This window comes from Denticeps clupeoides, chromosome 16 (assembly GCF_900700375.1).
Source record: "Denticeps clupeoides chromosome 16, fDenClu1.1, whole genome shotgun sequence".
Classification (NCBI taxonomy): domain Eukaryota; kingdom Metazoa; phylum Chordata; class Actinopteri; order Clupeiformes; family Denticipitidae; genus Denticeps; species Denticeps clupeoides.
The window spans coordinates 7,753,112-7,777,057 of NC_041722.1; the positions used below are offsets into that span (position 1 = coordinate 7,753,112).

A 23,946-nucleotide genomic window follows, 5' to 3' on the forward strand; every position below is an offset into this window, starting at 1 on the left:
GAAAAAGCCTGGATACTCAATGTTGGTCTATTCACAGTATGTCACAACAGACAAGCATGACATGGCCTTGTGTCAGTAAATAACTGTATTTGTGCACCTGCTACACTCCCATACAGCAGTATCATTCCCACTACATTCCCTCCTGTTCTGTTAATGTTGTAAATGGCTGCTAATGAATGGAATATCATTCATAAATTTAGAGAGCAACAATTAGTCTGTCACATTAAAAGTTTATCTAAATTTTCTTATGAACATTATTGCTATAATTATTATTATTTCTGATTTTGAAGACAATTTGAACCCAAAACATTTGAATGGTAATGCATGTCCCACCAAAAGACTGATTAGCACTTTTGCTCAACCCTAGGCCATGTTCTAAAATGGCTTTGCATTTGTAAAATGAATGAATGAATGTAACTGAAATTTGTTCATTTAAAAAGCGCTGCTTCAAAATGATGTCTGTGGTTGATCATGCACAGAGCTATGAATACTTACACCTGAAAGTCCCATGCCCATATCACCTGAGCCAACATGTGTAGTATGAACAAAGTTTGTGGGCTCTCCAATCATGGAGCGATCTATCCTCCTTCTCCTCTTCTGGAATTAGAAAATTTTTAATTGATTTGTATTAAAATACAATATACGTTCCACTCTTTGGACCAAAGACGATGATGATGTTACATCTTGAATTAAGAAAATTCACAAACCATTAGTCAATAAATATTCAACAAATAAGGAAACAAAAGAAATGGAACACTTTATAACACAAAATTATACATTCATCTTTTGTCAACTCACTGGCTGTGGTTGTTCTGCAATACAGCAACTGAAGCACACCCAAAACTCAGTCATGGTGAATCGAAGACAACGCCAACTTCCTCAATCTGTGGAGTCTTCTCTTGTCTTCCTGTTTGAGCCTCACCAGTGATGCCACAAGCTTATGCCGGAAACAGGTTACAGATGAGGGCCATAGAAAAAGAGTTCTTACTAAAGGTGATAAGACGTGGAAGTCTACGGCCGGAATTCCGACAGAATTGAACTGCAAAATATAAAAAAGAACAATTAGGGGACAAGCTAAAGCAATGATGAAGCAATGTCCAGCATTTAAAATAACAGATATAAACAAAGTGACGGTCTTCTAAAGCCTGTGAAATTGTATAAACTGCAATAAACATTCAGCCCTACAACTAAAATGTTTAACAGCGACCAAGACAAAAAAAAAAATCCACTGTCTGTGTATATTCTGTTATTTGCAATGCAGAAATAAAGCATTCGTTGGTTGAATCAATGTGCATGTGACTTTCATATTCAAGTGCTGAAATACAGGGGCAAAAAAAAAACATAAGCCGTGACAGCAGACAAAGCTGTGGTTTTAAAAGTTTCAGTGTGTTTCAGGCAGCAGCAGAAAACAGGAAATGAGAACCAATCTGCCGTAATATATTACAACTCGTATTTGACAAAACAGAATAAAAGGAGTCTGCAGCTCACTGTAGACCAGGCTGAAAATGTTGTTTACAACTGTATAAATCCAACATGCAGAATGCGGTGGTAAAACGTATTCTTGCCTTAAAAACAACCAACTATTTATAATAAACTATAGTTTAATATAGTGGTTTATGTAAATCTCCTTAAAACAAACATGCGTTAGGTCAAAATCAGGCAAGTTATTGCCGTATTCTGAGGGTTGAGCTCCCAGTAATTACAGTACAGAGAACCAAAAGAACGTACAATGCACATTTTAAATAACCCGATAAAATCCTGGGCGAACAAAGACCGTGCTGACACTGCAAATAAACAGGCCAATAAAACATACACGACCATTTCCTTCACGTTACCGTGGGAAATCTGTCTTGATCATCTAGCTTCCTTTCAAGTGCAGGAAGACATGATGTTCGAACAACTAGCCCGCAGCTAATGTTCCTGTCACGGCGACCGACCACTCGCAAACCGCCACACGTGTTCGCGACCAACTTCAAGCTGACGGCCTTCAACCCTACAAAACCGCGCACTTACATCGCAGTCGGCGGGCAACGCCGGGCCGCACGCTGCGGGGTCGAGCGCTACCTACCTCGCCACGTTAGATTGCTAGATAGCTTTTACTTCCGTGAATCGGAACGGGAAGTTTCTGGCCCCGCCCACTCGCGCTTGTGTGACGCAAAGGCGGCTGGGAAAGCACGCAACGTCCCGAGCGCGGCCCAGGAGAACTGGGCAAGAAGGTCTGGGCTCAAATGGAACTTTACTTGAACCTTGAAACGGACACTTACTAAACGTAATTAATTACATTTTAATTAAGCAAAAAGCATTCTTTAGTTCAGTTAACACTTTACTGAAAATCCTCGAGGAACCTTCTACCTAACAGCACATCTCAGGCAGCTTTGCATGTAGTCCTCCAATATTAAAAGCAATATTAGAACAGTATAAAAAAATCTGATTTGAATACAAAGTATATTAAATGCAAACTATGTCTGGATAGATAGACATTCACCTTTTCCAGCAGTTTTGATGAAAAACAACTGACAAGTGGTCACTTATCCTGTCGTTCAGCAAAGAGGCAAAAAAAGCTCTGACACCCACCCACACACATACCCACACACACCCACACACACCCAGCACCCCCAAGCAAATGTTAACTTCTCCAGAGAGAGGAGGGCAAAAGCAAACGCTGCGTGACTCTGTGGCTGCCTTGCTTTGTCATGGCCCGAAAGGATTTGGCTCTCTCGAAAGGGCAGGGAACGGTTTCATCAGTGGAAAACAAGGGCTTACTGAGACAGGAGCTCCTGGAACAAATGAGGGGTGCAGTGGAGTCATACGGAGTCTGCAGTGCGTACAGCAGCGCATCGCGATGACGCAAATCCTTTTAGCCCCTTTATCAAGGTCTGTTTTCTTATACTTATAGCTTTTCTTAATAAAAACTTCTGAAACGTTAAATCAAAGTCTTTGCAATGAACCACCTTCTACAAACACCCACTAGGTGGCACCATATAATCTCTACATGAGTCCATTTCTCAGATTTTTGATGAATTGATTGCTGAACAGATGAGCATGAGGGAACATATGACACAAATTTTTCTAACCAGGGCGAATCTCATGCAGGCATGTGACTGTTATTCTTACTTGTGTCCACATTGAAAACGCACAACTGAATTTGTCAAGCTGCCACTGGAACAACATGAGGTGGAATTTCCATCCAGTTCTCGGACCGCAAAATATGTATCATGCTTGTGTGGCATCTATTACAATGCTTAGAACAGACAGCCTCTACACGGCTTCCTCTGTCCAACGTTCATAGGGACTCACAAGCAATTTGTTTGGGATGCGGTGAAATAAAAATGTTATCACACTGATAAACCCCCATGCAGAGGTTTTAGTCACATGTTAAAATCTCCTTTTCCAATGCAAAAAACAGAAAGTAAGGAGTATTTGCTTCTATCAAGCTATCGCAACATTTTATAACATCTTTATAATCATGTTCTTGAATAGATACCTATGATCAGCACCTAGGTATATTTAAATTTATAGCATTTATAAGCATTTATTCAGCGTTACACTCAGTAGTTACAGGAACAGTCCCCCTGGAGACACTCAGGGTTAAGTGTCTTTCTCAGGGACACAATGGTAGTAAGTGGGGGCTTGAACCTGAGACTTTAAGGCCTTCTGGTTCATAGGGTCACACGCTGAGATATGTTTCTACTATTTTATTTCCCAGCGCTAAAAATAAATGAAAATGTGGGAATAAGTGGGAATCTGTTTTATTTAGTCAAATGACCTATTTTTTTATGTTTAAACGATTATTGAGTTTAAATCTGTTTATTTTATTCACCGGTTGCCTAGTATTCCAGATGATCCCACTGCTGGATTTGTCGGAACTCTGATGGTTTGGCCTGCATTCGCGATGTTTTCAGAAACCGTCCAAATTCTATTTTACGCTTTCCTGTTGTGTCGCGGTCGCCGCGGCGACGCCGCCTCCTGATTGGCCCGCCCCCGTGGCGCGCGCACGGCTTATATAGCCAATCACGTCGCGCCGCCTCCGTACGTCCCTGCGTGCGCGAGCGCGGCCGTTCCTCTCTCCGCGAAAGACGGGAAAGGAGCGACGTCGTCCAACTTTCGTCCTAATATCCGCCATGGAGGAACCTAGTAGTTGACGTTTACTTGAAGCCTTCTCTTTTTCCAGCGTTCTTCCGCACGATCACTGCGTTCTACCCACGACCTGCCCGGGTGTGTCCGCCTGAAGACTCCGTAAAGATGAAGTTCATTATCGGCATCGGCGGGTGAGTGGAAGACCGCCGCCTAATTCCTGTAGGCCTGGAGCACGTGGGCAGGAATGTTCGGACGTTTTAAAAACGATCCGTAACTTCATCGTGCTTTTTATCTTACATATTTTTCCCTTGTGCGAAAATAGGTTTGTAGTCCGTTTTTTTTTATTACAGTTGATTCAAAAATCGATTTGACGTAATCCGTGTTGTGCGCGCCAATTTTTCTAGCCGAGTGTATTATTATTTTCAGTCAGTAGCAAAATATTTCAGGAGATATTTTATGTTTGTATGATTTGCCCCCAATGACTTTGTTCTCATTCAAGATTTGGCGTCCACGTTGCCTAAAAGCATGACTTCTGTAGGAACTAAGGGAACTAATGTCACTTATGTTCAGCAATGAAAACTGACATGAAATACGCACGTTTTAATGTTCGTTTGATAAATGCTCTGTTTAGTGTTACCAACGGGGGTAAAACTACCCTGACCAACAGGCTGATCAAGAACCTGCCCAACTGCTGTGTGGTTCACCAGGACGACTTCTTCAAGGTGAGTTAGATTTTTTCCTCTTAATCAGCCGACAATCACTGATTGAAATATCCCCATGTGGTCCAAACCCAGCAGTTTGACATTTTTGTAATATCATCGAACTTGAAACGCAGCCCTCTCTGTCGGTATTAGTAAGTTAATTTTTAAGTAGATGGTGGGAAGCCATGCAATTGCACACAATGAATTTGTCAGATGTGCTACAAGGTTGATTCATTTCAACGTCCTGAAGGCGCATTCCATGTAGAATGTACACAAGTACATCTCATTCGTGTATGTTTCAGCCCCAAGATCAGATTGAAGTTGGTGAAGATGGCTTTAAGCAGTATGATGGTAAGACGCGGTGTCCATGAAGGGTTGCGTGCCTGTGTGTGAGTGTGAGTATGAATGTTGCGTGTGCGTGAGCATGGGTGAGCGTATAACATGGGTTTAATCCGTTCTGCGTGCCTTTTAACTAAGACACCCTTTGGAGCAAAGCTTGTCGCGGTTTTTCATTCAGCTCTCCCTCTTCACCTCTTAGTCATTACTGCTTTGGACATGGATGCCATGATGAACACAATCTACGCTTGGCTGGAGAACCCAGTGAAGTTTGAGAGATCGCACGGTGTCAACAACATCCCCGATGCAGAGATAGTCCAGAAGTCGGAGCGTAAGGATGAGAAAATTCACATCCTTATCGTGGAGGGCTTTCTGCTGTACACCTACGAGTAATTATTTTTCCACTTCCGTCCAAGATCTTTGTCTCTGCCAGGTTTTCGTTTCTCTGTGACTTATTATGCATTCTCCCAAAAATGCTTGTTTTTCAGACCTTTGATCGAAGTATTGAACCAACGTTACTTCATTGCTATACCATACGAAGAATGCAAAAAGAGGAGGTGGTATGTATTGTGGTTTTGTTTGGATCTACTCTAATAATTTATTTATTTCCATGTAATAATGTAATTATTACCAAAAACAAGGACTATTCAAACAAATGCTTTTTGTTTTCAGCTCAAGGAACTATTCAGTGCCAGACCCACCAGGCCTGTTTGATGGCCACGTCTGGCCCATGTACATTAAACATAAGGACATCATGGAGAACTTGGCTGTTGATGTTGGTGCGTTCCAAACAAGCAGTGATGGTTGGGGCTGTACGTGAACGACAGCTGCTGTTGTATACGTGCTTCTCTAATTAAAATCTCTTTCTTCAATCACAGTGCAACTAGATGGAACCAAGTCTAAGCAGCAACTGTATAATGCGGTTTATGGAGACATTCTGAACAACATCCAGAAACATCTGCAGTGAAGGTGTGAACAGAATCAAACTTATGAAATTCAAGGTTGTGTCAAATGCAGTCTGTAAAACGTATAAATGAAGGCCAATCAATTTTTTTGTTGTCTTTGACATTAATTATGTCATCGTGGGTTACCAAACTGTAGGTTATTCAGGTCTAGTATTTGCAACCATGAGACAGTTAATTTATATTCTTGTTTTGTGTGTTTCAGGTCTTGTCAATATCTGGGACTTGCACTGAACTGGAAGATCATCAATTTGTTCTGTTATAAGCCATACCGTCAGCGCTTGTTTTAAGTTATTCATACATCTACCCGCATTAAATGCAATTTTTTACATAAATGGCCAATATTTATTGCTTTTTCGTCTTATATTAAAGTGACTCGGCATTACCAGCTATGAGGATGGCTTCAAACAGTTGCACGTCAATAAACAAGTCTTCTGAAATTTCCAGTGTTCCTTTGTTATTCTTCCCTAATTACCCCCTTTTTTAAAAAGTCACATCCCCAAAAGCCAGTGGAAAATCCTCCTGCTTTTTAGCCCGTGGGTATGTAGTTGTCTGCTGGAGAGTCGAACAAATCTATGAAAAATGATTATTAAGACTTATTATATTTGGCTTTTTTGAATGTAGACTCTTAACTAAATTTATGACATTTGTACAGTGCAGTGTTGCTATCAGTACAGGCAACCGTGGATATTTATGATTAGAAAGGGGGTAATCTTGAGGTGCAACCTTGTGACCCCTGGTGATTAACAGGAGCGGTTATGCAACTGCTTCTAGAAAATTGCGCTGTTTGTAAATGCCTGCATGGTTTTGAAAATTTCCAAGCACCTACAATATGTAGCATTTTCCTGCACGCAGGTTATGCAGTTTACATGATGCACATTCATAATATGTTTATTACTGCCCTGCTATACATTCAATATTTCTTTAGATTTATTCACAGTACATAGTTTTGTGTTTGGTAATTATAATTTTGCTGCTGTTTGTATGAAATTTAAGACTTGTGCTTAAAAAAGTGATATATTTATGTAATAGTGCGCTTTCAGCTCAGGTTTAATTGCATACAGCCACCCGAGCAAGGGCAGTCCTTTACAGTCTGTCACCAGTACATAGTTTGGCCTTCAGTTGTGCTATCCCTGGCTATGACTGTCTGTCAAATGGCTATAAAAAACTTGCGATTCCTTGTATGGGTTTCTGCCTCAATATCACGATTCAGGATCGAACAGGGGCATTGTCCTTCTATTTCAACATTGTGAGAGGCTATGTAATATTTTAACTACAAATGAAATTAATTCAAGTCTGAAATGCTATTTTTTTTCTAAAACTATTTTATATGTAAGTACTATATTATAAATACAGGAAAATATATTCTGAGAGTAAAATTTTACTCAGTCACAATATATTGCATTTTTCATAGAATTATATACAGCACCTCCTCTGGACATTTAGCATCCCCAGTCATGGGCGGCACTCTGAAAATGGCTTCACTGTGCCCATCAAAGAGCTCTCAAGATAAGCAGCTATGTAAACACATGTTCACAGTACCCTGCACCCCCCAGATTGACAAGTATGTCAGGCATGGTCCTTCTACTATGAAATAAACAAACTATTCACAACTATGCACAACAACTAAGCACAGTGTGTTGTTGTGCTGTATGGGATATGCTCTGTTTATTTCAACACACGCCGACTAAATGCAATTGAACATGAATTTTTTTGTTTTACATATTTTTGGATATGCACCCTTGCATGTGCCCCACAGTTGCTTAGAATACCAGAAATGTTAGTCACATGGTCAGTGTGTACGATACAAGTCAGATAAGGGGAAAGTCAAAGAGTAAAAAAATTAATAAATAAATAAAAATAATGATTCTTTTTGCATATTTGCAAATACTTCAAAATGCCCCCATGACATTGTCATTAAAATATGTATATATAATTTAAAATATATATATTTTTAAATATATATATTCTTGCATGCATTTTGCAGAAAATAAGGTGCATGTTTTGTTTAATTTGAAAATATTAATTTTATGCAATTCCATTTAAATTTATGATCATTTATTTCTTTGTGTAAGAACATTTGGCAAATAAAACAGTGATATATTTCTGTATAAAAATGTATTCCTCTGAATTCTTGTGATTCCCCTAGAAAGCAACAGGAGTAACGTTAGCTGCTGTCTGTTTATGATGCCACCACAGGGGATGGAGGCCAAACCTTTCACAGCTCAATCAGTCTTCCTGTGGTCAGAATATGATACAACGTAAACAGGACAATAAATCTTTCTATAAGACTCTTTTCCCTCTCTTCTCACCAGGTTCAGCCAAACCCACCCATTTTGGAGAAATGCAGCTGCACATCAGTGGTGGCCACAGGCTGCTGGTTGAAGTGAATGGTTCTTTGCACGTCACACAACACACATTTTCTCCCATTTGGCTTGTGCAGTAATGTAATACGAAGGGCTGGGCTCTTTAGGCCCACCATGTTCCCTGCCCGGGTCATTCAGTGTTTTCCCTGAGGGTTCCGCTTCATATAACACAAGTACGTTTTAAAGCAATTGGTTTGTATAAAAAGGCCCATAAATAGAAGAAGCAGAAGCTGATGTAGAATTATTTACTACACCAGTACATTTTCCCTGAAGGCTATAATATCACAGTGCACCAACACTGTTGGAAAATAAAAACAACAAAACCCAGTAGTCTCTGTCTCTCACTTACTTTCCATAACCGCTTAGTCCACTCCAGATGATCCAAAATATGGCAGCCCGTCTCATCTTCAATCAGCCAAAATACACCCATGTTACGCCTCTTCTCACCTCTCTCCACTGGCTCCCGGGAGTTCGAATCCTTGATGCTCGCCTACAGGGCTGTAAATGGAACGGCACCCTCCTATATCAATACAATACTACCTAGCTACACTCCTGCATGCCCTCTCAGATCGGCAAATGAAATGAGACTGAAAATTCCCTCTTCACGGGGTCTCCGATCCCAATCAACTCTGTTCTCCATTGTTGTCCCTGGCTGGTGGAACAACTTGCCCTCGTCCATTCGACTAGCCGAGACTACCACAACCTTTAAGAAGCAGGTGAAAACCCTCTTATTCAAAAAGTATTTCAGACAAATCTAACACTTACACACACACATGCACACACACTGCACAAAACAATACCAAAATATATATATAATAATAATTTTTTCTTTGTCTAGCACTTAACAATCTCCGAGCATGCTCTTTGCTGACAAGTTAGGCCTTATCAGGGCTCTTAGTTTTTGTAAACTCAAAATCTCTAGAAATCGCAATGGTGGCCTAGCGGTTAAGGAAGCGGCCCCGTAATCAGAAGGTTGCTGGTTCGAATCCCGATCTGCCAAGGTGCCACTGAGGTGCCACTGAGCAAAGCACCGTCCCCACACACTGCTCCCCGGGCGCCTGTCATGGCTGCCCACTGCTCACTCAGGGTGATGGGTTAAATGCAGAGGACAAATTTCACTGTGTGCACTGTGCTGCTGTGTATCACATGTGACAATCACTTCACTTTCACTTCGAATTGCTGGTGTCTTCCTTCTGTAAGTCGCTTTGGATAAAAGCGTCGGCAAAGTAAAGTAAAGTAAAGTAGTCCTGTTACTCTGGGTCCATCCCAGGAGACATTGTACAGGTTGGAGACTCACCAACCCACAACAGTGCAAACAAACACTCGCCATTCGCTCACACACTCACACCCATGAGTCACCGACTCACCTAGTCTGCAAATTTTTGGACGGCTGGAGGATATTCTGCTCCAGAAACAGGGAGAGCATGTAAACTCCGCACACAAAAGCCTGAGTCGGGATTTGAACTCGCAACCTTGGAGGTGTGAGGCCATATATTTAACTGCCATGCCACCAGTGGGGCAGTGGTGGCCTAGCGGGTAAGGAAGCGGACCCGTAATAGGACGTTATCCGGTTTGAATCCCAATCCGCCTAGGTGCCACCGAGGTGCCACTGAGCAAAAAAAACACTTTTTTTGGAATCATGGAAATGTGCGGCCTGGACTGATGAATCACACTATCTGGCAGTTCACTAAATGCAAGTCTGTCTTTGGTGGGTCTAGAGAACATAATGTATCACTGCTGTGACTATGTGGTTTTTCATGGTTTCAGATGTGTTCCCATCATTCCCAACCATTCTGTGCTTCCTTGATTTTGGCACATGTCCATTACGGTTTAATCATCAAAATCCCCCGATGGTCAAAATCCCCCGAAGTGAATTTCTTACTGAAATAGGTTGAGTGTGGAGTGAAAAAGTGTCTAAATGGCCTCCACAGAGACCCAACCAACACCAACAGGATCATCTGGAGGAGACCTAAGCCAGAATAAATGGACCAACATTTGTGTCTGATGACACTCATCTTCCTGTGACTGGTCTGTTCCGCAGCTCAACAGAAAACCATTCAATGTAGTTCAGACAAGCACATGTACTGACACATGGCACAGTCTAGGAGTTTACACAGAGGGTGTGCCGGGGAGCCCACTGATGTGCAAGTTGAGCTTCATCCAAGCACCTGTCCATCCATGCAAGCAGAAACATTTCAAATCTTATGGCAAAGTTTTTCCTTTGTCCATTCCTATTTTCACCACTGATATTTGATCAATCAATTGTAAAGATTGCTCAGTAAATCAAACTTAATAAAGATGGAGATCACATCCACACCAAAAATATAGTTAATTCCATATGTCACATTAATCCCCAACAGTCAAGATACCTTCAAGGAACAGTATGAGGAACTTTGTTTTTCAGACAGATGTGTTTCCGTGTTGGTGCGTATTGGCGGGGGCGCTCTGTGGAATGATAATATGCCTTATAAATGGTAAAGGCGAGGGCAAGGGTGACTTATAGTAATCCTGCAAACCATATCCTGTTTTGGTGGGTGGTGCTGAGGCCTGATTTTGCGAACTCCCTCTCAGCAGCCACAAGCCTCCTACTCCTCACCAGAGGTGAATCATTGTTTACTCAGGAAGACAGCCCGCGACTTTGCCACTTGGAGTTAAATATCTGCTGAGACGCCTGTGGCTTGGACACGTTTTTTTTTTTTTTTTCCTCACAGCCCTATCCTAAACCGAGAGGCAAGTTTAAATAATACCAAGGGCAGGGAGAATCTGGGTCAGCCTCAACAACCACACTGTTGCTGGGGCTGTCTGCCCTCACAAGTCTGTCCTTTTACCCGTATCCGCCCAGAGGCACCGTCTGAAAGTATAAATAGTGTTTATGGCAAAATTCAGCCAGGGCCGGAACAGACATATGGTGTTTGGGGCGTAATTTTGTGAACATGCTGTACTCCGCATTCCGTTTGTCCAAAACTTCTCGCTACTTGCAATGACTTTTTAAACACGCACAGTGTTTTTCCACTGTCTTTCATGGCATGTTTTTAATTTTCCAGGGAATTTTAATGATTCTGAGAACTAAGTTGAGAGTCTTTTAGGTTGTCTTAAAAAGCCAGTTAATAAAGGAAAATGCCCCAATTCCATAGCATCTGGCTTTTGAGCAAGAAATAATAGAATAATCTAACTTTTTAAATGTTTTGTAAGAGTATAGCAACACCAGATTTACAGACAGCAATGAGACAAAACAAATACTCTGGTGCCCCCTAGAGCAGCATTAAAAATTACAGCAAAGAAATACTTTATTGTCATTGCACAATCAATAAAACCACGAGATTTTGGGCCTGTCCACCCTCTGTGCAAAATGCCATCATTTCCAAAATAAAATGGCAAACATAAAAAAACAGAGAAATAGAAAATAAAAAGATAATACGATAATAAAAACTACACATCCTTTGACTAGGGGTCCTTTGTAGTGGCAGCGGTGGCCTTGGCGGGTAAGGAACCGGGCTCATAAGTTGTAGAAGGTTGTGGGTTCAAATCTTGAACTGCCAAAGTGCCACTGAGGTCTCCATGAGCAAGGTACACACTGCCTTTAATGGCTGTCTACTGCTCACTAAGTGCTGTACTGCAGTGTTTCTCAGTGACAATCACTTCACTCTCACTTTTGTTGAAGTTGAGCTTTATTGTCATTTCAGCTATATACAGTATGTGTTAGACAGTACATAGTCAAACAAAATAACGTTATGTAACGTTTAGTCACCCTCTCCACACCCTCCCCATTGATATTGATGGATTCTACGTTTCTCCTTTCTCCTCCTGAAGTTGAACATGAGTTCCATGGTTTTTGAGGTGTTAAGGACCAAGTTGTTATACACCAGTCTTTGGACCTCCACCCTGTACATTGTTTCATTGTCACTGGAGATAAGCCCAACCACAGTGGTGTCATATACAAACTTGATGACAGCATCATTTTGGTGGGTGCTGACAGTCTTACGAGTAGAGGACTTAGTAGGCAGCCCTGTGGAGATCCAGTGTTAATGTTGAGGAAAGCTGGGAACACACCCTGTTTGCGACTCTGCTTCTGTTCACGACCATAGAGAAAATTTCTAATCCAGCAGCAGGTGGAAAATGTCATTTTGTTCGGATGTATTGTGTTAAAAGCCGAGCTACAAGCAGCCAAGCACAGCACCCCTGCTGTTCCAGGTGGGAGATGGTAGTGTGGAGTGCTTCCATCTATCCATTAGCTCTGCATGCAAACTGGTAATGTTGCGACGTGCCAGATTTTCAAAGCACTTCATTGTGACTGGTGTCATCATGTGAGTCCTTGGGGCTGCTGATGGTGGGCTTTTTTGGCAGCGGAACAATTGTGGCCTTGGGTCCAGCCACCTCGAAGTGACCAAAGCAGTGATTTAGTTCTTCAGGGAGTGTGCCGTTGCCCTCTGTTGCCATGGTGTTCTTTTGCTTCTAGTGGGTAAAATATTCCATTCATTTAAAACAATTCATGCTGAGAATTCAAATTTGATGTGGTAGTTCCATTCTGTCACTATTTAATAAACCAGTTTAGAGAAAAAATACATTGATTTGCTGTGCCCATTTTTTAATTCAGGGTTTGTGTCTATGGTGGCATGATGCATGTAGAGTTAGTTAGTTGGTTGGTTGATTTGCCAGAATGGCTTTAAATGACTGGGCCTGACGTGTGGGAATTTGCATTGAGTTGCCCCTCCCATCACAATCCTCCTTGTGCAAGCCATACAATTAGTTTTAGTTTTCGACGCTGCTTTATTATACACATTGCACATTAATGTGTTATTTGAACCAAAAAAAAAATAAAAATATAAAAATGAAAGATATTTAGTTTACATAATTGATTTCCAGCACCTCCTCTGTTTTTTAAATGCTGAACGTGCTTTGGGGTAATAAATAAGAAATTGGTGTTTGGCTTTATTGTACCAGCATGCTTCTATACTTATAAACCGAGCTTACAGACAGTGTGTATGTAGAAAATAGGATGTCTGAACACAATTATACATGTTTTCTTTACAATGGCTTTTGGACAGCAGAATTGGCTGCCTTAGCTAATCATGCCAACAGAAGAGAACCCATTAATCTCCTCAAGTTCGTTTTGCAGGTTTAGCGATTAACAGTCTTTCTCGCTCAAGCTCCTTTTCACGCTGCTGTTCTTTTTCCAAGGCTTCCTTCTGTCTCTGTTGCTGGAGTTTTAAAGCTCTTTTCTGTGGACAAAAGTGTGAAAAATGAAATGTCTCTTCATGTGGCACTCACATTCTTTTTTTAATGAATTTTCAAACCTTTAGTTTTGTTGTCCTGTCGTGAAGATTTATCATCTCTTTCCGTATGTTCACTAACTTGTTATGGTAAATTTTGGCTTCTGTGAACTGAATAGAAACATCCACTTAAAAAAAGAAATTAAGTCTGTAGTAATCATGACATTCAGACATATACCTACCAGTGAATTTAAATCAAGAAGTGAATTGCACTCTTTAAATTTTGTTATTTCTTGCTCAAGTGTATCAAGTAAAATCACTTGATTTTGCCTAAAAAAAAAAAATAAAAAAAAAAAGTAGGACACCAGTTGGATGTTAGAATTATGATGCTCTCACACTCACTATCCTTGACCGCTTATTCTTGTTACCGACGTGGCTGTCCGAGCCCATCCAGAGACTCAGGGCAGGGACCACAGAGCACCCACACCTATGATCAATTTAGAGTCACCAATTCACCAAGTGTACAGGCCTTTACATGGCGGGTGGAAACCGGAGAACACCGCACCATCACTGGGATCCAACATGCAAGCTCCACACACACACACACACACACACACACAAGGTCCGAGCCACAAGGATTCGCACTCACAACTGCAGCACAGCACACGGTGACACAACGAAATGTCTAATCATCACCCTTAGTGAACAGTGGGCAGCCATGACAGGCTCCCGGGGAGCAGTGTGTGGGGACGGTGCCTTTGCTCAGTGGCACCTCGGCAGACTGGGATTCGAACCCCCAGCAACCTTCTGATTACGGGGCCGCTTCCTTAACTGCTAGGCCAACCACTGCCCCGAAAAGAATAAATAAATAAGGGGAGATGCAGTCCCCTACTACCAGAAATTATTCAGCCAAGATTCCCACATTTGGGGAATTTGGGGGGTCAGCACAGCTGGAGTGGCTGAGCCTCACCCTGGATGGACTGCCTTCTTGATCAGAGTATCTCCCCTGCCGAGTAAGTAAAACCTGCATACGTGAGTTCCTGCAGGGTGCGTTTTGAATTTTGCAGGTCTGGCAGATAGTGAGACATCAGTCCATCGGTGAGTTTATCAACTGCTTGTTCGTTGACTAAAGCGACGTCTTCTGGAAGTCTGGATTCATCTGGAACCATACAATGTTCTGTAAATTTTTACTTGGTTATTAATTAAACAACTTAGAAATATTGCAAATACCACACCACTTGACATCTACTGGTGTGTGTGTGTGTGTGTATGTGTGTGTGTATAGGTGATTTCCCTGAAAAATACTACAGTTTGGAATCTATGTTAATTATTTCCCATATGGTCTGCTCTGTGACACACAAAGCATCATGGGATGCCCCCTATGCAAAAACAGATAGAAAGACGAAAGTGTGCCAGTCCCCTTCACTGCTCTTCTCAGGAAGAGAGAAGATTCATATTTGAGGTTTTTACAAAAAATCCCAACACACACACAACAAACCTTGGTTCTGCTTTGACTCACTCCGGGGTAACTCGTCATCTGTGCTAGTTTCTCTCTCCATCTATAACTAATACCACGTTTTCATTTCCCAGACACCTACGGAATTTAACAATGTTTAAAAGAATCAGATTTAACATAAGACACAAATAATTATTGCCATGGAACAAGACAGCAGTGTAAAGTCAGTGGTGAAAAGCGGACTAGAAGGATGCATGCTGGGCTACACCCCTTGATATAATCAGCCTGAATAATTATTTCGGAAATAATTATATCATACTAATACTAACAAACGTAATAAATTATTTGAATTATTACCTTTCTGAACAAATGAATAGATTGCGTTATACGCCCTCGCCCCTGCTAGTTCTGTAGCAAAGGAAACATCATGTGATTTTCTTCATGTGACCTTTTCACAAGACCTTGCGCGGTGAGAACGACGACTCTCTTGTTTAGTCACGTGGTGTACTTGGTGAATTCTATTGGCCCAAACTGTTTCTAATCACAAAGGAATCTGAAAAGTGAACAATTAAAAAAATAATAAATAATTTGGTTCAATACCGTGAGGGAATATCAGTCACGGCATTAGCCTTCGTTTTAAATAGAAGAATTCAAACGTATGAATACTATAGCCGGATCTAAATTTACTACTATAATACTGTAATACAGTTTTGCTTGTAGTATTATTTTTAGACCTTGTGCTTCCATGTATTTCTTTACATATTTTCTCACATCGTAGCGATCACTGCGTCAGAACTGCTACGTCCAACTTGAAGAACGTGAGTGGATGAAGAGTCGTACAGCTCTCTGTACTAAAACGTCTCTTCTTCTCCAAACGTGAAACCAAGCTTGGTTGTACAAATTGCAATAAACGAAAGCAAACTGCCCTCTCTTGTTCCCAGTTTAGCTGGTTAAACAGCTTCCTGTTCGGGATTCTCCCGCTACTGCCTTAGAATGGCGCTGGAAATGGAGAAAAGGTAGCTGTGTATTTCTGCTGATGGTGAGTTTTCCCTTTTTACCACAAAAAAACTACTTGTAAGTTAGCCAGCGCTCGCTGCCTTAGCCGCTTCACTTGTGGTGTCGTCGGGTGGCCTGTTTGTCATGTCTGATGTCAGCACGTCAGATGTGAAGGTTCACAGAGTTGCCTGTAACATGGACATTCAGCCCTGGTGCTTGGTGACGCACGTTCACCACCACCCGGGTCAGGCAGCCCTGACCAGCTGGGAATCGGCGATATGGACAAAGCAGCACCGATATCTATCGCGATATAAATGAACGCAGCACTAAAATAAGATGAAATATACGTTCTCTTTGTGAGTATGGAGTAATGGAGTTTTAAAACAGTGTCAAAACGAATCTTTTCTGTAATTTATAATGTCTGTTACAATATGCATTATAATTCCTGCTTTAAAACTAATGCGTGGGTTTTTTACACAGGTATTTCCACAGGAGAGCGAGTCTGTCCTACAGTGGCAGATGAACACGGATTTTATATTTTACCCCAGTGGCATTTACTGACAACCTATTCATTTTCGAAGTACTTGTTTTTATTGATCTATTTATTTAGCCTATTTATTTGTTTATCTTTTTAGTCAGGTTATTCTTGCCACTTGACCATGTCAGGGGCGAACATATTGACCAGGGTCAAAAATGTCTTCAAGAGGGAGCCCGAGGACTGGAACCTCAGTGACTCTGCACCTTTTGATTTTTCGGACGATCTTGTGGAGGACGACGTCCCAAAATTCAACAAACTGAAAGTGGTTGTTTCTGGGGAAATGGACGACTATTCAGCCGGGGCCGCATCCAATGGGGTACCAGTAAACACCATGGTTGTGGACGATGACGACCCTCTTTTGGACTCCTCTGGTCTCGGGAGTCCAGGTGTGAACATGGACTCTTGTGAGAGCTGTTTGAAGAAGAAGGAGCAGGTGAAACGGCGGCGAGTGATGAAGAGGCTCGGCTGTGCTGCGGTTCTTTATTTTCTTTTTATGATCGGTGAACTCATAGGTAAGACACAATTTAAGGTATTATCTTACATTTTTGATGGACACATTTGTTTCCATTGCCACAAGAAAATGTATATTTACCATATATTATTATAGCCCGTATTTTTCAGTTAAAGGGGACTCAATCTATTTGTTCAAGAAAAAGGGGATTAATTCCTATTATTATTATTATTACTTTATGATTTAATTGCTCATATGTAATGAGAATTTTTTTCTTCAGGTGGCTATGTTGCTAACAGCTTAGCGATCATGACTGATGCACTTCACATGCTGACAGATCTTGTCGGGATTATTGTGTCTCTTCTTGCTCTGTGGCTCTCTGCAAAGGCTCCCACCAACAGATTCACTTTTGGGCTACACCGTCTGGGTACGCTTTTAATTTTCTTTTTGTATTTGGATACTATTTTTTTAAATAATTTACCATAGCAAAATATTATTATATATGTTATTATTAATTCTATATTTTTAATTGATCAATTTTTCTAGAGGTTGTGTCTGCTGGGATCAGTGTTCTCCTCATATACATCCTGACCGGGGTTCTTCTTAATGAAGCTGTTCAGAGGACGATTCATCAAGATTTCAGTATCAATGGTGATGTGATGCTCATCACCGCAGCAGTTGGCGTTGCAGTGAATCTAGTGTAAGCAGGCACCGTCAATTTACTCCTCATGCAACCACCTCCTTGTCATAAAAGGAAACACGCTGATTGTAAAATGGCCCATCATGGTGTCCAAAGTTCAAGCCATATTTCAGCTTCTAGTAGCCAGATGAACAGAGCAGTCCAGTTGATGTTGACACTTCCCATCCCCAGATTAGTTTAAGTGCATTTGATCATATCATTATGAACTAGTGTCCTGACCATCTTTGGAATGCTAATATCATTAGCTTTTCATGGTTGTGCGATTATTATTCTGTGTTTTGCCAATATTAAATTACTGAATGTGCTTTATTTACATTTTTCCCTTCATCATAGAATGGGATTCCTACTAAACCAATCAGGACACCCACACTCCCACTCCCACTCCCACTCCCACTCCCACGGACCAGCACAGCACGGAAGCTTGGCCGTGCGGGCAGCGTTCATCCACGCTTTGGGAGACCTGGTGCAAAGCATTGGCGTGCTTGTAGCAGCTTACATAGTCCGCTTTAAGGTGAATTGTCTTCGTGCTCAGAGTTCATATTCTACGTAGGTCGGAGTTATAATGCACTATCCTGTCCTTGTTGGTGCACACAGAAAGGCCATTGTTGTTTTTGTCTGTCTCTCTAGCCCGAGTACAAGCTGGCTGACCCCATATGCACATATGTGTTTTCGGTTCTTGTGCTCTTCACCACTCTGAGAATCATACGGGACACGGGGATCATTGTTCTGGAAGGTAATGGCATGACCAGGAATGGTTATTGTATTTCTGCCAAAGCCTCCTTCTTCTTCCCAGAAAGACACACTACATGTGTATATTTGCATCGTTATAAATTTATGAGGCATTTCTAAAACATGCACACAGAGCTGAAATGTGAAGCCTTGTTATCCGACCTTTTCCTTCTGTCAGGCGTTCCAAGGCACCTGAACGTGACGCGTATCAGGGAGGACCTGCTGAAACTGGAAGACGTTCAGTCGGTGGATGAATTGAACCTGTGGGCGCTCACCACAGACAAAACGGTCGCCACAGTACACTTGCAGCTCTGTAAGTGCTTTTGCTTTTCACTTTTTCTTTTTGAAAGTTGAAACCAGTCACTTCCACTGTGAGTCCAGGTGAAAAACATATAATTTCGTTTTAGCAACGGGTAATATTACTGGTGTCACGTTCCCCGTGTAGGGGTAGAGAACGTGAATGACAAAGAGAGGGGAATAGGTGGCAGGAAAACACAAGAACACAACCAAAGTGCAATAATAGTGCGTTTATTTACAGTGCACGCAAGTGGAGCAAAACAAACCAAAGAACAGCGCTGAACAACCAACAGGAAGAACAATACACACACAAAATTGAACTCAAAATCTCTCCAAGACTCTCCACAACCACAACGACAGAATAATGCCCTCTTTTCTTCCGTGAGCACTATGCCGCCATCTTTGTGAAGGAGGCGTCCTTAAATATGTCCTGTGGATGTCACATTGTAGCATGGGCAGAGCCTCCAATCACCAAGTCTGTCCCTTCTCACACACATACACACACCCACACACCCCCAAAGCAGGGTACATACAACACAAACCACTGGGGACGTAACACTTAATGTGAAATTGTGATTCTCCATTTGCCTAGAGTAGGGTAGCAGCCTCGAGCGGTGGTTCCCAACCTGGGAATTATATAAACAACAAGACGTCCAAAAGATCATCAAAATTCTGTATAAACCTGTATGCTAAACACACTAGAGCTGTAAAACTTGGCCCAAGTCAGGTCGGCTCCGTTCTCAATTTCTATCATTTTAGTCGGGCTCGTCTGGTTGGCAAACGTGAACTTCCGGTCTGTAGTAGCGATCGTTTCTACATTGTTGTAAAATGTTTCGCATGCTTTAAATTTAGTTTTATTAAATGAAATATTTGTTTGATTTGCAAGTTCTCTGCCACCATTGTCAGGTGATGCGTTTTAATTATTGTGAGAGAGATGAAACAAATGGTCTGTCCCTGTAACTACTGATTGTAAGGGCGTCTGATAAATGCCGTTAATGATTGTAAATAAGCCCATTATTACTGAGATTTAAAAAAGTCTAAGCCTCAAAACTGATTAACCATGAGACTTTGTGTTTATTCCCTGAAGAATTAAACTCAACAGATCAGACACAGTAAAGTGTGATCTGATCAAATAATTATGAAACCTACTGTAATATTCTGCAGTAATGCAAAAGAAGAAAGTAAAGTGAGCTGTCTCCTGCAAGCCTAATGTAGTTTGTGCTCAGCTGACAAGATATTACACCATTGTTCCAGTTGTATTGATGGAAGAGTCCATTTTTCGTGTTCTCGATAGTGACATTTTCACCAAAACTGCCATAATCAAATGATACCATTACCGATACCTGGAGTTTGGAGTACCCATCTGATACACATTCTTATTGTGGGGAGGAGACTGTTTTCCTTTACATTTAAGAAAATTAAGAGATTAAATATTCACTTAAATATGGTTTTCTGTACTTGAAAGACAGTATAACAATTACGCAAATGTATGTATTCACTTATTACACTTATAAATACACTATTAAAATAACAAATACTTGCACACTAGCCTTTATGGTTACAACATGTCCAAAATGAACAGGACTTCCCATTATCGAACAAATGAAAATGTTAATCACAAACTCAAAGAAACATAAATCAAAATCAAAATGTAAACCTGTTATATAAACAGAACATTCAATCAAGAAAGCCGGGTGATCCGTTTCTCTTACTGAAAAGCTTGCTGCATGGTTATAACACAGTAATTATTGTTTTATTTGATGCAAGTTATTGTGAGGAACATTTCTGTTTTGTAATATTTGGTTGTGATTCCCTGCAGTGCCAAACAGCAGCAGCAACTGGGAGGAAGTTCAGGCCAAAGCCAGACATCTACTCCTGCACTCGCATGGAATCTCCAGATGCACTGTACAGCTGCAGTGTTTCAGGATCAGGGCACCAAACACATGCACAAACTGCCAGTTCCTCAGTGCCTGAACACACACGCACACACACACACACTGTGTTAATTTATCCACGCTGATGCAGCATCCTGACCATGCACATTGTCTCACAGCAGATGTACAAATCGAAGCCTTTCCTTTAAAACTGCTGCTATGTTATGCAAGGAAGAGGTATCATCTGTCCAACATTAAAGTGCCAAAGGATATTATGACAGTGAATGCACTTTTTTTTTTTTTTATGATTTCTGTATTCTTCCTGTGGTTTTAAACTGATGTGTGGAAAGCTTAAATTTGAAGTCTTTCCCTCATGACTGATACAAGTTTGTTAATCTTTCTTCACAGCATCAATACTCGTTTACTTCAAAATGGATCCATGGTTCTCTTTTATTAAGGGAATCCTTTTTGTGTTTTTGTGGCTTCCTTAATTTTTATTGGATATATAATGGTAGCACTTTACTTGGATAGACAAATTTCACCCCCAATTAAATCACTAGAAACCAAACTGAATGTGTTGACTCCAATCAAGCAGTTCTCTCCGTTAGCAAATTATTTGTAAATTGTCATTAGCATTGTATCCTTTTAATTAATGCCTCCCAGATAAAAAGGGGATCTATCCAAATATTGTGCGATCATTGTTTTGTCTTAGGATATTATTGGTTTTATGTCCACTTTTTTTTTTTTTTATACGTCAATTGGGTCTAGTACTGCCTTGTCTTGGTTTGTGTGATCTAGTAGTGTGGTGTGTGTCCTGTTTGTGTGTTTTTTTTTTTTTTTTTTTTTTTTTTTTTTTTTTGAGGTAATAGCAATGTTGGCCTGCTATACCTGCTGCAATTTTGTCATAATTCTACAATAAATATAATTTGGGGTAGTGATCACCTGCAAGTTTTTCAGTACATTCAGTATTGAGGCTGTAGTTTGAAGAGTGTTTCTGCTCAATTAGAAAAAGCACAATGGCATTGGAAGCATTTATTTGAAATGTGCTCCATACTCTGCTTTTTTGTCGTTGGCTTTAGAGTAACCAGTTTTGATCACTAACTAGTGAAATTATAGGATCACAGTTTTGTGACGTGAGGCAGGTATTCTGAGTACTAATTTTGCTCTGCTGAAAGTTAGTCAAACTCATTGTTTACTGTGCAAAGGAGCAATGTTACATGCATAATGCTTTGCATTTCTAATTAGTGTTTGTTTTGGAAGACATTTGTCCAAATGTTTGTGTGCAAGTGACAATCTGACCCGCTTTGTACTTTACCCGTGATGGTGTATTGACCTACCAGTCGTGAGGGAATAGACATATTCTGGTTTCCTATTTCTTGTGTACCTACAAACAGAATGTAAACTCTTCCGGACTGCCAAAAATGTTATTTGCAAAGGCAATATGGTGAAAGCCTCAACTTGAAACTCACGTGTATGTAAAAACTGAATGTCTACATTTTTGTTGTATTATAGCATTAGAGGATACGTCCTCGGTAGGCTTTCACAATGGCTGATTGCTTGTGTGGGTGTAACTACACTGCATGCTTCCATGTAACATTTGAATTTCATCTATTAATCAACCATCAATCATTTTAAAAGATACTTGGGAGTTTGCACATTCCTAAAACTTGAGCACAACAGGTTGGCATTTGGAAGGTTTTTCCAATTAAGGTTTAATTAGGATTCTTTATCAGTACTGTTCAGTAACTGAGAGAACTATTTACTCATTTTTATTATTTTAATACATACATTTAGTTTTAATACATAGCAACTTGTACAAACAGCTTATGAGATTGTTTCCTACTTTTTTGCGATGACTGAGTGATTGTGTGTATTGTCTTTTTCGTTTCGTGTCTCCGTTCACTTCGGCCACAAGGTGGCAGTGTGTCCATTTCCAGGTCAGAGACATGATGAAATGCACAACAAAAACACAACTGTACCACGTGTTTTAAGTAAAAAAAAAAAAAACTTATTGGAAAAAAAAAAGTTAATTGCTATGTTAATGTAATCCATCCTTGCCTTAGTTGTGCTGAGCGATAACAATGCTAGGCCTAAACGTGACATGTTCATTAATTGAGAAAAGTATTATTGTATTGTTATTGCATTTGAATTGCCACATGGCCATAAAACTATTTTATCTTAACAGTGCCCCGTCAGCCAGTTACAAAAGAGATAAAGCTGCTCTGGGAATTTTTAATTAATTAATGAAACCATTTATGTTGCTGTTTCCTGGGTGCTGCTTAACGGTTTAAGTAGTGCAGGTTTTTCTGACAGGGAGCACTTAGTAAACAAAACCACCTCCGTGCTTCACTTTTTTTTTTTTTTTAAACCACCAACTCCTGCTTACAAGGGAAATCATTTAGAGTAATGAGAGTATATAAGCAAAGAAAGTGTTTAAAAACTATGGACATTGGTTTGACAATGAATATTCTTTTAGAATTTTTAGAACAAAATATTTTCCCTAATTCAGTGTCTGATCATTGCTGAATTCTAAAAAGGATGTAAAAAAAGGTCAACAAAAAATGAGCTCTGCCAAATGCACAGATGACAATTGCTGTTCTACACTAAGATGTATATATATATTTTTTTTCTTGTCTGCAAAGGCTCTGACATTCAGAGCACTGTTAAAACAAGTCAGTTCTCGCTACTTCATTTAAAGAGAAATGTAAAGCATTTTGGAGTTAGGCAACCATACTGGCCTTTAAAGGGTCCAATATATATCTATCTATGTCTCAGGCTGAAGTATTTCTAAAAAATTGACTTATTTTTTGTTTTAAAATCTGATATTGCAAAACAATAAACAATGCATCAAAAACAATGTTCACCCAACTTTTGCAGATTTATTAACAAAGAAAAACTGAAATATCACATGATCCTAAGTATTCAGACCCTTTGCTGAGTAGTAGATGCACCATTTTTATCTAACACTTCACTCAGCTACAACATCCACACACACACACACACATACACACACACACAATAAGAGACTGTTACTGACACGTGGTCAGAGTGGTTATGCAGACATTACATACTTCACAGGTCACTGTCAGGGCATAGTCGAGAAGAATTCCCGTTTCCTCATTCATGATGTCTTCCAGTCTGACGAAGTTGTCGAATCCAATGCTCTCACTTTCAATGTGAGTTCAGAAAGTGAGCAAACACACACGCACGCACAAACAAACTCCTCTCCCTCGCTGTTGAGAAAGGCCTTGAC

The 23,946-nt window shown here is 40.5% G+C and overlaps 3 protein-coding genes, 1 long non-coding RNA gene and 1 pseudogene across 7 annotated transcripts; 2 read left to right on the top strand and 3 right to left on the bottom strand.

Annotated features, from left to right (window-relative positions):
* Nucleotides 1-908: 908 nt before the first annotated feature.
* On the bottom strand, nt 909-2,139 carry LOC114766296 (uncharacterized). 2 transcript variants are annotated; one of them, XR_003742772.1, is made up of 2 exons: nt 2,069-2,139; nt 909-1,039 (listed from the first exon to the last, which is right to left on the bottom strand). It is a non-coding gene; the product is annotated as an uncharacterized LOC114766296 (long non-coding RNA). The 2 variants fall into 2 exon arrangements; XR_003742773.1 differs by having other exon boundaries at nt 2,014-2,110.
* Nucleotides 2,140-4,033: 1,894 nt separating this feature from the next.
* Nucleotides 4,034-6,516, top strand: mibp2 (muscle-specific beta 1 integrin binding protein 2). 2 transcript variants are annotated; one of them, XM_028956383.1, is made up of 8 exons: nt 4,034-4,268; nt 4,709-4,799; nt 5,081-5,129; nt 5,317-5,503; nt 5,603-5,674; nt 5,787-5,893; nt 5,993-6,083; nt 6,282-6,516. In XM_028956383.1, the coding sequence occupies exons 1-7, from the start codon at nt 4,243-4,245 to the stop codon at nt 6,079-6,081; spliced, it is 621 nt and encodes a 206-aa protein (XP_028812216.1). In that variant the 5' UTR covers nt 4,034-4,242; the 3' UTR covers nt 6,082-6,083; nt 6,282-6,516. The 2 variants fall into 2 exon arrangements, with proteins under 2 accessions (XP_028812216.1, XP_028812217.1); XM_028956384.1 differs by lacking the exon at nt 5,081-5,129.
* Nucleotides 6,517-13,189: 6,673 nt separating this feature from the next.
* On the bottom strand, nt 13,190-15,596 carry bloc1s6 (biogenesis of lysosomal organelles complex-1, subunit 6, pallidin). Its single transcript, XM_028956652.1, has 6 exons — nt 15,466-15,596; nt 15,151-15,246; nt 14,685-14,811; nt 13,895-13,982; nt 13,737-13,823; nt 13,190-13,661 (listed from the first exon to the last, which is right to left on the bottom strand). The coding sequence occupies exons 2-6, from the start codon at nt 15,209-15,211 to the stop codon at nt 13,542-13,544; spliced, it is 483 nt and encodes a 160-aa protein (XP_028812485.1). The 5' UTR covers nt 15,212-15,246; nt 15,466-15,596; the 3' UTR covers nt 13,190-13,541.
* LOC114766452 (uncharacterized) lies at nt 14,523-14,673 on the bottom strand (annotated as a pseudogene).
* A 398-nt stretch (nt 15,597-15,994) lies between the features above and the next one.
* Nucleotides 15,995-21,393, top strand: slc30a4 (solute carrier family 30 member 4). Of its 2 annotated transcripts, none has more exons than XM_028956689.1 (8): nt 15,995-16,147; nt 16,585-17,154; nt 17,374-17,520; nt 17,640-17,793; nt 18,127-18,304; nt 18,421-18,526; nt 18,701-18,835; nt 20,639-21,393. In XM_028956689.1, the coding sequence occupies exons 2-8, from the start codon at nt 16,764-16,766 to the stop codon at nt 20,791-20,793; spliced, it is 1,266 nt and encodes a 421-aa protein (XP_028812522.1). In that variant the 5' UTR covers nt 15,995-16,147; nt 16,585-16,763; the 3' UTR covers nt 20,794-21,393. The 2 variants fall into 2 exon arrangements, with proteins under 2 accessions (XP_028812522.1, XP_028812523.1); XM_028956690.1 differs by lacking the exon at nt 20,639-21,393 and adding an exon at nt 19,061-19,363.
* The last annotated feature ends 2,553 nt before the right edge of the window (nt 21,394-23,946 follow it).

Excerpts from the sequence above, each read along its gene's own strand:
- mibp2 (XM_028956383.1), top strand. The coding sequence starts at position 4,243 with ATGAAGTTCATTATCGGCATCGGCGG. Across the intron at positions 4,269-4,708 it reads TTCATTATCGGCATCGGCGG|TGTTACCAACGGGGGTAAAA; the intron begins GTGAGTGGAAGA and ends TGCTCTGTTTAG. Across the intron at positions 5,130-5,316 it reads TGGCTTTAAGCAGTATGATG|TCATTACTGCTTTGGACATG; the intron begins GTAAGACGCGGT and ends TTCACCTCTTAG.
- bloc1s6 (XM_028956652.1), bottom strand. The coding sequence starts at position 15,211 with ATGGAGAGAGAAACTAGCACAGATGACGAGTTACCCCGGAGTGAGTCA. Across the intron at positions 14,812-15,150 it reads TGAGTCAAAGCAGAACCAAG|ATGAATCCAGACTTCCAGAA; the intron begins GTTTGTTGTGTG and ends GTATGGTTCCAG. Across the intron at positions 13,662-13,736 it reads ACAGGACAACAAAACTAAAG|AAAAGAGCTTTAAAACTCCA; the intron begins GTTTGAAAATTC and ends TTTTGTCCACAG.
- slc30a4 (XM_028956689.1), top strand. The coding sequence starts at position 16,764 with ATGTCAGGGGCGAACATATTGACCAGGGTCAAAAATGTCTTCAAGAGG. Across the intron at positions 17,155-17,373 it reads TATGATCGGTGAACTCATAG|GTGGCTATGTTGCTAACAGC; the intron begins GTAAGACACAAT and ends TTTTTTCTTCAG. Across the intron at positions 18,836-20,638 it reads CACAGTACACTTGCAGCTCT|TGCCAAACAGCAGCAGCAAC; the intron begins GTAAGTGCTTTT and ends GATTCCCTGCAG.